Here is a 12454-nt window from a genome sequence, read left to right as displayed (position 1 = left end):
CTGGTTGGGCCAACTGTCAAGTGCCTAGATTACAAGCATACTTCCACTTTCACAGTAAGACTTCCTTTTAGACAATTTAGATGAACGTGTTGGGTTTTTTTCTACAAACAGGCAGAGGACAGAGGAAGGGGAGGGAGGCGGCTGTATACAAAATCCCCCGTTTACATATGTATCTTTTGAACAGAGGCAAACTGGAATTAGTGATTAGTGTTACACCAAATGGATAAAGTGATGAATAATGGACTGAAATATTTGCTATTTCCACATTTTTCTCACCTGTAGGATAAAAAAAGTAAAGTTTGGTCTGAGAATATCAAGAGGAAAACATTCAGACCACGAGGCGCTGCAGAAGGCAGAGAAATACTGCATGCCTGTTCACTCAATGATGTCACCAGCTTTCCTCAGATGATTAAAAACAGCTGCTGTTACATCAGTGTCTGAAGTCTAAACCGGAAGATCCACTAGAAGTGCAAGTTTAAACCACACAGCACAGTGCAGCAGTTTCCTGCCCTTTAACTTTTGAATAACTAGCAAACCTCTCTACTTACTCTTTTAAACCTTCAATTTACTTTTATGAGAGCATCCATATGGTTTGAATATCCTTTCATGTGCATCTTTTTTTTCTTCTTTTACTTTGGAGACACCATCTGCTGACTTCTGGTATTTTTCTGGCTGTCTTTATTTGGCTGTGTGAGGTCGGGTATCACTCACCACTACAGTATTTCAAAGTGGTTCAGTTTAGCTTCAGATGGTCCTCCATCCCCAGTATGTTCATGCATACTGGTTAAATAAATGTCTTTAGTATTCAGAAGCTGTAATCATACAAATACTGAAAAGTGTATGTGGTATTTTTTCCTAAATGTCCATCTTCCTAAAGGATCTGTAAAACTTAGTTTGAATAATGTAAAAAAACAAAAACTGAATAATATGAAGATGTAATGGCAGCATCTAGAATATTTACAAGCAACAAACATCACCATGACAATAGTTATGTAAAACATGCCTGTCGAATCTCATGTAACTGGGACATGGGAGGGAAATCTAATGTGAGCTGAGGCTGCAAGATTCTTCATTAGGTTGTGCATGTCTGATACTTCATTTCATAGCCTCACCTGCTCCTGTAACTATTTTATCACGTGCAGGAGGATTTCAAGGGGTTTGCTTTAAGCGTTGCACATTTCTAATGCTCCTTGATCTCCTCTGAACAAACTGCTTGCTCCCTGTTCTCTCCAGTTTCCCTATGATGGAAGTCTATGACATTCACAACTGGCAAGCATGTAAATATTAGCTACTTTTTAGTCATTTATTCTCCTTTTGACTTTTCATGTACGAATGAAAGATCTGGGAGTGTCTCTGTTGTGCTCCCTGGAGCAGGGAGGAAGGAGGAGAGTCAGTCACCCAAGTGGTTTGTGGTGTGGAAATGTGACGAAGCCATCTGATGGATTGGCCTCTAATTCACCAACAACACACATAGTAGCAGGAAAGGCTGCTTCTCCTGCTGGCATGTTGACAACACAATATTCCTTAAATTATCTTAAGGCCACAGAATAGTGGAGAAAAATAGCTTCCTGTCCACATGAAAAAATGTATTCTTACCATCATCAAAACTAAATTTCTGATCTGTCAACACATCTTTTTGTTTATCTGTCTAATAGCCAGAAGCAAGTTGTGATCTAGTTTCACAGGTTTTGAAAATGACAGACAAACTGGTTCTTTTGTAAGATTTACATTTTTCTCTCAACAGGTCTGATGTCAAACACAGTTCATGAACAAACACTTAACAGATAACAAGTAGATAGAAATTAGCCTCCAAATTGCAGGGAACTCAACTCATTTAGAGAAAGAAATGGAGCATTGCGTCTTCCATTTGCAACAAGGTTCATTAAACAAAGGAAAGTCTTTACTAAAAGCTTTAGAAGATGAGGTGATTAGTGCTTTATAAATGAAGTTTATTATCATTATTACTGCCATCCGAGGCATTTGAAAGGGTTGCGGGAGCGCTTGGTGGTTTGTAAAAGGCAAAGACACATTTGTGTTTGTTGTATTACTGTCACCCAGCTGTGACAACAAAAGCACACACTGAAAGTGATGCGGTGCTGGCAAACATCCGACCCATTGCAACCGCAAGACATGATTGCCAGTGAGTGAATTAGACAAACCATTTCAGGCTTTTATGTTGGCACAAATATAAATGACCTCACACCTCTAAAGTAGTCACTATATTCCCTTGCCTTTCCATCATAGCAGCTCTCACAGCCAACATTTGTGGTGTATGATCAACCTCACAGTGAAGCTCAGAGGGGGAAAAGCTTTGGGTTTTTGAGGAAGATGAAAGACAGCATCACAGGCCATGAAGAAAACCACCTGGCTGGCTAAAACAGAAACAAGTAGGAGAAATAGTGAACACCTTTGTAGAAAGAGTTGTTTATCAGAACCCCAAGAAGCACTCTTTTACATGACCTCCATTTTATCAGCTTCCTGTGGTCGCACACATGGACCAGCAGGGACAGGAGCCAAACAGGAAGTGAATAAGTGTTGCTGATAATCTGTGGAAATGGGCTGTATAGAGAAGCTGATAAAGATTTCTTACAGAGAGAAACAAAAACAAGAAGCTTTAAACAAAGAGAAGCTTTAATGTAATTGGAAAACCAAAATTTGATTAATCTAAATCCCCAGAAACTTTCAATATTGCTGTAATATGTCTGAACAAATACATTGTCATATTTTATAAAATGTTTGTTGCGTTACATAGTTTGTCTCTCTTGACAAGAGTGTACTTTGGCTCCCCCTGCTGGTAGAAATAATTTAGACCAGTGCAGCTGTATCTGGAAACATCATGAAGTGTCATTCAGAGATGAATGTAAATTAAAACCATATCATGGTAGTACACAGTTGCAACTCTGTGCTACTGCCAGCACAGTGCACTGTATAATATCCTGTCTTTTTTGTGGTTTAGTAATAAAAGGAGCCACTTTTATCCAGCTCACTTATTTAATAATAGAGAAACAATAATTGACAGTTTCCAGATGTTAAAATGAGACAGCCAAACAAGCACTTGTCATTTAAAAAAAACATTTTAAATATGTGTTGTGTGTTTAGACCATAAAAATACAACCATCTCAGTCAATAAATATTGCAAACGCATTAAACACTGATTATGAGGTAAAATAATAGTGTTTCATCAATAATATAATTGTAATAATAGTTTGATGTTCAAAATATGTATGTTTCATTTGTGATATAATATCAGGAAATAGACTATATTTTTAATTCAAAGATGCTCATAGAGTAGAAGTCATGAACTGAAAAAGAGAGTCAAAACAACTAACTGATGCTGAGTGATGTGAGGTGGTGTGAAGATGGCCTTAGGGAGGTGTTGACAGCTCTGGACGAGCCGCTCACGGTCGCTCTCTTCATTGTAAAGAAAATAACCAACAGAGGAGCCATGCTGCTTATTGATCTTTCTCTGGGTGATGGCAGGATGGTCTGTGAGAGATAAGCTTTTACTCGCTGCTTCAGCTCATCTGGCAGAGATGAATAGCTCAGTGAAGAAAGTGTCATGAGGATGAGTCAGCCCAGTGTGACTTTGTCTCTTTGTATCTGTGCAAACCAAGGCCCGGTGATTCATGGGTAAGATCACGACGGTTCCTTTTAAAAGAACAAGATGTATGGCTGACAGACCCTGAAAAAAAGTCTTATTTATTTTGGGATTAGACCTTGTTCAGGTTAAAAATACAATATAACTTTGACGTTACTTTTCCGCATGAGGCACACAAAAGTGTACAATTACTGATCAGAAATGTATCATCAAAGAAGATTTGTACAATGGTGTTTAGATTATGCAAGTGGAAGCAATAACAGAAATAATCTCTGCCTCTGCTGACAACATAATATCTTTTTTCCTCTTTGAAATGCACTTAGAGCAGCCATTACTTTGAATATGGTGATGCAGGAACATTGGCTGCCAGCGTAAATCCAACTCAGAGCCCAGGTAATATAATAGCCATGTCAGATTACATGTGATGGCCGGCACGTACGCAGCCCCCAAAACCTCAGGGCTCAGGTGGCTCCTGTATCAAACACACAGACAACAATTGTCCCCATTTTCATACTGATCTGCTTTTATCAAGTTTATGTTCCATTTATTCATTTAGAAGATGGCACACAGTCCCTACTAACATCACACACACACACACACACACACACACACACACACACACACACACACACACACACACACACACACACACACACACACACACACACACACACACACACACACACACACACACACACACACACACACACACACACACACACACACACAAATGCTGGAATACCCAATTTTAAACTAATAGGTTTACTTGTTTGTTTTTTTCTTGACTTATGAGAACAACAAACAAACAGTATGATAATAATTGTTCACCGTACATCCAATCAATTCAATCTAACAACAGAACGTGGCTGAGACTATAATAAAACATCATACATGAACAGTCATTTCAAGTGTTGGCCATTAACAAAGAGGGATCACTTATTAGTCAGTGTGGCGAATTGATGATAATTGTGAGTTTAAAATGGTGTATTTGTTCAATTAGTGATAACAAGCAATAAAACAATGAGGCAGCACAAAGTGTAGAAGTAAATACTTTTGCATGAGGTGCGTAACACTGAAGCAGGAAAATGTAAATGACACTCATATGAAATCTGTTTTCCTGAAAAGTCATCATCAATCAATCAATCAATCATTTTTGCTCAGAATCCACCGAATTAATATCATCATGACAAAAAAAAGAAGATTGTGATCATCCAGTCTCTGTGAACAAAATGCCACTTAGCCATAACAAAACTGACATTGCATTGAAGTGCAGTGAAGCTTTAAGCCCTAGTTTCCCCCCTCAAAGATAAAGACAACTTCAACAGCGTCACCGCTTTCCTCATTGAGCTACAACTCCTGAACAATAAAGATGCCTCTTAACTCTCTTCTTGGTGGTGAAGCCCATAAATACACTGACTCAAAGTGCTGTGCTGACATTCTTCACACCCCAGTCAGGCTTTCATTTAGGGTGGAGATGTGGTCGATTACACTGCTGAGCTGTCTCCGGCCACGGTGGGCTTGTCTGGGCCGCTGGTGCAGCAGGAAGAGTCGTTTGGCTGCGGCCCTGTACTTCCGAGACATCAGGTTGTAGACAACGGGGTTGATGGAGGCGCTGAGGTAGCAGAGAACCATGGAGGCCATGTTGAAGTTCTGGCTCAAAATGGCTGTGTCGTAGTCATCCACCTGAGCGAAGAGGTTCCTGCCAATGTGGTAGGGCAGCCAGCATATGATGAAGGCCAGTACCACTACCACTGAGGGAAAAATAAAGTTAGGGGAGGAAATTAGTGTCAGTTAAAGGGGCATTCAAGGACTACATTTTGGAAACACGCTTATTTGCTTTATTGCCGAGAGTTAGGTAAGAAGATTGATATTCATCTTTTCATGTAGACTGTTATTAATCTCTTTATCTAACTCAGCAAGAAAGCAAACAGCCAGTTTACCCCAGTTATAAAAATGAGATTTGAGATTAGTGCCTCAACACCAAGACACTGGAGGTGAATCCTTTAGTTAGATGACACTAAAAGTAGATATGACAGTTTTCCCTTTTAGTATTTGTGCGCTGTGAACACAACAATTACAATCAAAAATAATAAAATAATTTTATAATATAGGTCTAAAACTAATTGCTAATTTGCTTCATAAGTCTGTGTGGGGGGAAATTTGATTTACAGTTCTTACAACCCATCATGGGCAATTTCGTTACCCAACAATTGTCATCAGATAATGGTTCTTGCTATGTGCAAAAAAAACCCTGACATCACCTTCGTTCAACAGAGCCCAGAGTGAGAGAAATGTCTCATGTGAAATAACCAGTATTGATTTAACTTTGACAGATAATAATGTGCTTTGTTGGTACTCTATTATTTAAGGTAAGAGGCAGATTAAGAAAATTGGTTTTCAGGGTCTTTAAATAACTGATGGTCTACTGTGTATGATCACCCTTGACATTTATTAATGACCAGCAGCAATTACAGCTACATCAAAAGATGATCATGCTAAGCCCACGCACTAACACACATACTCACATGCACAACCTCTCTTGTTTCCTTAATTGACTGTGACCTGTAATTGGCTCCAACAGTGAAGTCACCTTTTCATAATACAGGCAAGTAAGCAAGCTAATTAGAGCGTATATATCTATAAAGAAATTATCACCATTTAAAAAAAATTTTTTTATAAAGAGCAAAGCTTTATTTAGCTTTAGAAAGCCAGAAATCGTAGTGCTGGGTGAGGTAATCACTGAGTCACTGGTATTGATCAAGAAACCCCTGCAGATAAAATTATCATAAATCTGTGTGATGGGGACGGCCACTTGCAAGGATAATACAGTGCAGTTCTGTAATTAAAAGAGAGGTATATCAGTTAATAGTTAATTGTACATTAAGGACATCCGTTGTGGGTTCACAGTGAGCAGATGATGCAGTTTAGTCCAGGATCGTGTCTAGCCTTCAGGGTACAGCTATCACTCAGTGACTCATTGACACCAGTAGATTAAAAAGATGTCCAGGGCTGTGAGAGCATGTAAATTCCCATTAGGGTGATTTATGGAGACCTCTGATGACAATCCAATTTGGGTTTCAACAAACGTGGATACGGCAGCAGGTCTGACAACATGAGCTCTGTGCAGTGTGTGCGCAGATAATGAACTGCATTAATATCTTAATGGAAGCATCATGATTAAATATTTGGATCATAAAGATGGCCCTGGCCTCTGTCTTTTACTGTAAAACTGGGTTTCCTGCACGGTATACCAGAACTGGGAATTAAGCCAATCAGTATGTGCAGTGGAAGGACACAATTAGCCTCAGACAAAACAAGTTCATTAACCAGCTGATATCAACAACAACACATATGGAAGTAGCTTTCTCCTCTTCACATTTGCAGGACAAAAGCAACACAATGGCTGGTGAAAGAACATGTAGACAGCTGGATGTTTTTATGATGCACGTAATAGGCAAAACTACTACAAATCACTTCTACATATATACCTGAAATATATTTAAAAAAGTATGTACAGCTCAGCTTATGCCAGAAAACCAGAAATCCTACATTCAGATCTGTCAGTCTGTCTTTTTGCTTCAGCAACGATGAAAAGCAGACTGATGAAAATCTGATGATTTCTGGTTTAAGCTTTTAACCAACAATGAGAGTTTTGTATTTGTTTTTGCTGTTGTTTCTGGATCTGAATTGTCATTTTAAAGTTGGTTTGCAAGAAAGAGCGGTGAAAGGAAGAATCAGAGGAAGTCAGTCCTGTAATGTCTAATTATGGGATGACGTTTGATGCTCTAACAGCTGTCTGTTAACTGTGCAAACTGGCTTTCTGATATGTATATTTGTAGAGAATTTAACAGTTTAACAATCTGAACTAAAAGGGGCAAAACACAGTATATGAAGAATGACATTCAGTGGTGGTGTTTAAGGTATGTTTTTATTCAATTTTCCACTATCATCTGCCCCGATTGTTGCCTGGGATCAGCATAAAATGAGCATGCATTTGGAAATAAAATTAAAAAAAGCAACTCACCCAGGATTTTGACTGTTTGCCTGTGTGACCTTTCTCTTGCCAAAGGGCAGGGGCCTTGCAGGTCATTCTTGCTTTTCCACAGCTTGCACCCAATGGAGCCGTAGAGGAAGATAAGGCAGAGCATTGGACAGAAAAAGTAGGTGGTGGACACCCAGAGCATGATGTGCAGCTGTCCAGAGCTGATGGCGTAGCTGGTGTGCTTGCACTGGCCCGTGTTGTAGTCTGGGTGTGTTTCATTGTCGTACTCCACCCCGACCAGGAAGAGCGTGGGGGCCGCAGACACCAGGGCAAAACCCCACAGGGCGATGATGATATACTGGACCCTGCGTTTGGTCACCACTACTTTACTTCTGAGGGGGAAGCTGATGGCCAGGTAGCGCTCGATGCTCAGGGCCGTGATGTGAAGGATGGTGGCTGAGGTGCAACCCTCGAAAATGTAGTGATACAAGCGGCACACTGCCTCCCCGAACAGCCAGGGCACATACTTCCACAGGCGGTAGAGATCAAAGGGCAGGCAGATGAAGATGATGAGGTCAGACACCGCCATGCTGGACAGGTAGAGGTTGGTCGTCGTCTTCATGTCCTTGAAGTGCTGGATGATGAGGATGGTCATGGTGTTGCCCGTCACCCCGACAATGAAGATGAGGATGCAGATGACGGTGACTGGGATGAGGGTGGACGCGGGGAACAGGGAGCCCTCATAGTGGTGGTCGTCTATATTGTGGTGCACCATGTCCTCGGCTCCACCAGCATGAAGCTCCACCTGGGGTCTGGTCCAGGGCATGCCAACCTCCGCTATGTGCTGTGAGAGAAAGTGAAAGACTCAACAGACAGCTGCGGAGAGAAAAATGAGCCGTTAAAGGATAAAAACCTGTGTTTTTGCAAGTTTTGTCCTTTAAAGTAGAAATAATGTAGATTTAATATTACTGCTGACATTCTGTAGGGATTTAAAAAAAATCCCATGCAGTGATTAGTTTCCATTTATTTATGTATGTTATGAGCATTTTTTAGCAGTATCTTGAAATTTGCTCCATATATTACAGGCAATAATCCATCACAGTTAAAGTTAGTATTCATTTTGGTCCTAATTGCTGCAAGTTTATGACGTAAATGGACACTGATTTGACAATATTGGACCTTGTAGTGATAATGAAATGTTGCAGAAATTAACAGAAAACAGAGGATGTCTGGAAAATGACAGCAACACAATTTCTAAAACAATTAGCTGCAATATAAAGCACACATATGTTGTACTGAATAGGTTAAAACATGGAAAAAGCAGATTCTCTTGTAAAAGCCAGGGACTTTACCTTCAAAACTGAGCTGGATCTCTTAACCTCTCAACTTTTTCTTGGTCTTTGTTCCTGTGTGTCGATGGAGAGCAGCAGCAGTAGCAGCAGCAGTAGAAGCACATGAAGTGGCAGAGCCGGTTCCTGATGCTCAATGGGCAGTCAAGCTCTGGCTAGGGACGAAGAAGAGAGCACCTCCTCCACAGCACCCTGAGGAGTCAGGGAGCAACCAGGAGGTTGTCTGTTGTGTGTGTTTCTAAGTCATCTTTTTAATCTAATGATGATGGGATAAATGACGCTAAAAGGCATAAGATGGAGAGGGTAGGATTCGAGGGAACACCCCCCCTCCATCCCTCCCTCTCTCCTCTGGGAGAGTAAATGCTGATTGAGGATCATACCAATCTGTACATCAATACATCAAAAGAGGGATATAACTTTATTAATTAATGCATCAATCACTGAAATCCCAGCGTGTTTGCCGAGCTGTCTGGAAGTAGTCAATGAAAAATGAGTTCTGTGTTTGTTTAATTGTCCACTGGCCCCATCTGTCTCTCTGCTCAGCTTCATCACTCCACACTCCCACTCGCTCATCTTTTCCTTTTCACCCTCAAGTTACCTATCAGGCTTGTTATAACAAACCTAACGTCAACAATGCGCTGACGAGTAAAGAGGAATGCCATTTAAAAAAAAAATCACATTAAGTTTGGGTATAAGCAGGGGTCAAGGGTCATAAAGAAGTCAAAATCTGTATGTCACTTTGGATTAAAATTCTGCAGAGCTGTATAGATAATGAATGGATGTATGAATTAGGCAATTTGATGATTTAGGAGTTTTTTGTTTGGGTCCCTTCTCCTGATTGAGGTTGAAAATCCAGTTCAATATTAGAATTTGGTATCTTTTGATTTCTAATTGGGTGTACAATGTCTTCACATCCCACTGATCCACAAACTCAAATGTTTTCTGTCTGATTTTAAGCTCTGAAGTGAAAGAAAGAGGGGTGCAAAATGTACAGATCAACATGAGAATTGGATAATTAATGCCTCTGTGTGAAGATAATTTTCCTATTTTTTATGGACTGCATTCCCTAGTGAGTGTATTGCACATTACCATGGATCTACGCCATGGACACACAGGTGTATTTTCAGTTCCTGATCTACAGGGGATTTTTTGTGTGTAAAGAGACATTTATCACAGCAACCTAGATGACCAATACTGTGCTTTGTTGGTTCAGAGCCACCATATCCATTAGATCTATGTGAACCTTTGCAACAAGAGTCACATTGACATCATGGCATATTGGTGTGTTTACACTGAGCTGACCTGTGGCCGGATGCACCACTCAGACCTCCGAGGGGCAGCAGGAATGCCCCTCCTGTCATTGTTTACTCCTCTCAAAGCAACACGACAGGGAAAGCTTGTTTGCCTGTTTGTTTCTTTTAAAAAAGGTGGTTTCCAGACCGTCTATCAACAAGACCGATGTTGTACACAACGTTGACCAAGACAAGCAAGCCTCACTCTCACCCTCATTAATCACGGCTCTCTTGCTAAGACTGCTGAGGTGTGCTTGCACAGTGGACAGGAGCTTCTATATCTTACTTAAGAAGCTTTCATTCAGCTGTATCTCTCAACAGGTCCTCTTGTCTTGGGAGAAAAAGGATGGAAGGGTAGAAAAGGGGAGTAAACAAGGGGAAAGAAAATGATAAAATATTCTTTCAGGCTGCAGATAGTCAGCCGTGACGACAGAATGAGCGGACAGGTGTATATCTTACTCACAGATCCTTTGACTGGACAAATAGCTGTTTGTCAGCGCTGAGTCACCATCACAGATTCAGCTTCGGGCCTCACATCTTGTCTATGAGAAAGCTTTCAGTATTTTATTACTGGTTCAGGAGACTGACATTGTGAATACCTGTTTTTATAATCTTCAATGAAAATACAACAGTAACATTTCAGCAGCGTACATTTCCTTTATAAAATGAAAGCAGCTGACAGGTTTAAACTCCATGTACAGGCACTGCAGGTCCATAATAGAATATATATGAAAACAACATGGTCAATATAGATAAGAGTTTCATTACGTTTCTTTCCCCACAACTGGTATTCTTTTGTTTAATGTGGAGTTTTTAATCACTGGTCAAACTCAGAGGGACCATTCAACTTCTGAGTATGTTTAGTGTTAGCTTACTGCTTGAAGACTGACACATTTTTACCAAAACTTTATAGATGATGTGCCTTATTACAGATGTTTTGAAGACAAAGAAATAAGCTATGCCAAATATGAAGTTATCAACTAGATATTTCCTAATATATGAAACAAAAAAGGCAAGTCTGCCATGGCATTGTGTGGCAATACCAATACTTTCTATACCGGTACACCTCAGTGTGTATTATCACACTTGTCCAATGATAAGAGATGTGACGCTGTGTTTCCATATTGATTTTTCCACTCACTTTGTATGGAGTCAGTTTAAGTGTTAGGTCTGTTTCACCAGTGAGGGTTGGATAAGAGTCTTTGCAAGTCAATTAATTTAAATCGTGATTAATTAGTTGAAAGTTGATTACTTAAAAGTCAATATCAAAGAATTGTATTTTAAGTATTTATGATAATGATTTAAAAAACAAACAAACAAAGAAATCCACCAAAGCTTCACATTTGATAAACTGGAACCAGTGGATGCTTCATATTTCTGCTTAAAAAATAGCAGTAGAAAAATTAATCAATTATCAAATGACTGTCAAAAGATTTCCTTTTATTGATTTCGAACAGGTGATTAAACTGCTGATTGGAATTAAGGATTGAGGAGTTGTGGTACACAGTAGCCAATCAGAAACAAGTATTCTATGATCACATGACTGATGAATAATCCAAAGACACACACATGTCCAAAGTTCAAACATGATTAAGAATTATAAATCTTTTATTGTGCATGGATCCTTTGTAGATATCATGGCTATACAGATACACTTTAGATACATTTCTATGATTATACATTTTTCCCATAACGAACATTTTAAAGTGATATGTCTGGTAGTATGTATAGTATAACAAATTTTCATTTTGGAATGTACGGTGTATGAGGTAACTGCAAACATTAAAATTACATAAAAATGGTCTCTATTTTTGTGCATATTTTACTCATTTTTGTAGCATTTTCTTAATCTCCCCAACCAAAGGTAGTAAGCCCAGGGTGAAGAGGTGTTAAAATGGCACACATTGCAATTGCTATCAAAAATAGGAATTTGAATTCTTTAAACGACAAAGAGAAGACATCTGCAGAATGTCTGAAAGACCAAATCATGTAATTATCCAAGACGTTTTGCAAGGTACCTGTATTTCATTTTTATGGTTGCAACAGCGGTTATCTGCCCAAAACCAAACAATAGACCCTACGGCAGATTACTACTGAAAACTCAGCGTTAGCAATCTGTTACCAATATTTAACACACAGAGAAAAGGTAAATTTAGATTCACAGGAGGTACATGATATAACACATGTTGTATCTGTCATTTGCGTTCCATGATTCATGAGTACTCAGGATTTA

The 12454-nt window shown here is 39.5% G+C and overlaps 1 protein-coding gene across 1 annotated transcript; it reads right to left on the bottom strand.

Annotated features, from left to right (window-relative positions):
• Positions 1 to 5038: 5038 nt before the first annotated feature.
• On the bottom strand, positions 5039 to 8406 carry mlnr (motilin receptor). Its single transcript, XM_062419371.1, has 2 exons — positions 7623 to 8406; positions 5039 to 5349 (listed from the first exon to the last, which is right to left on the bottom strand). The coding sequence occupies exons 1-2, from the start codon at positions 8404 to 8406 to the stop codon at positions 5039 to 5041; spliced, it is 1095 nt and encodes a 364-aa protein (XP_062275355.1).
• Positions 8407 to 12454: the final 4048 nt, after the last annotated feature.

The sequence above is a fragment of the Scomber scombrus genome, chromosome 5 (genome assembly GCF_963691925.1).
Source record: "Scomber scombrus chromosome 5, fScoSco1.1, whole genome shotgun sequence".
Classification (NCBI taxonomy): Eukaryota; Metazoa; Chordata; class Actinopteri; order Scombriformes; family Scombridae; genus Scomber; species Scomber scombrus.
Note: the sequence above shows the minus strand (reverse complement) of the source record. Positions and strands in the feature narration are given on the sequence as shown.

Excerpts from the sequence above, each read along its gene's own strand:
- mlnr (XM_062419371.1), bottom strand. The coding sequence starts at position 8,406 with ATGCCCTGGACCAGACCCCAGGTGGAGCTTCATGCTGGTGGAGCCGAG. Across the intron at positions 5,350-7,622 it reads GCAAACAGTCAAAATCCTGG|TGGTAGTGGTACTGGCCTTC; the intron begins GTGAGTTGCTTT and ends TTTTTCCCTCAG.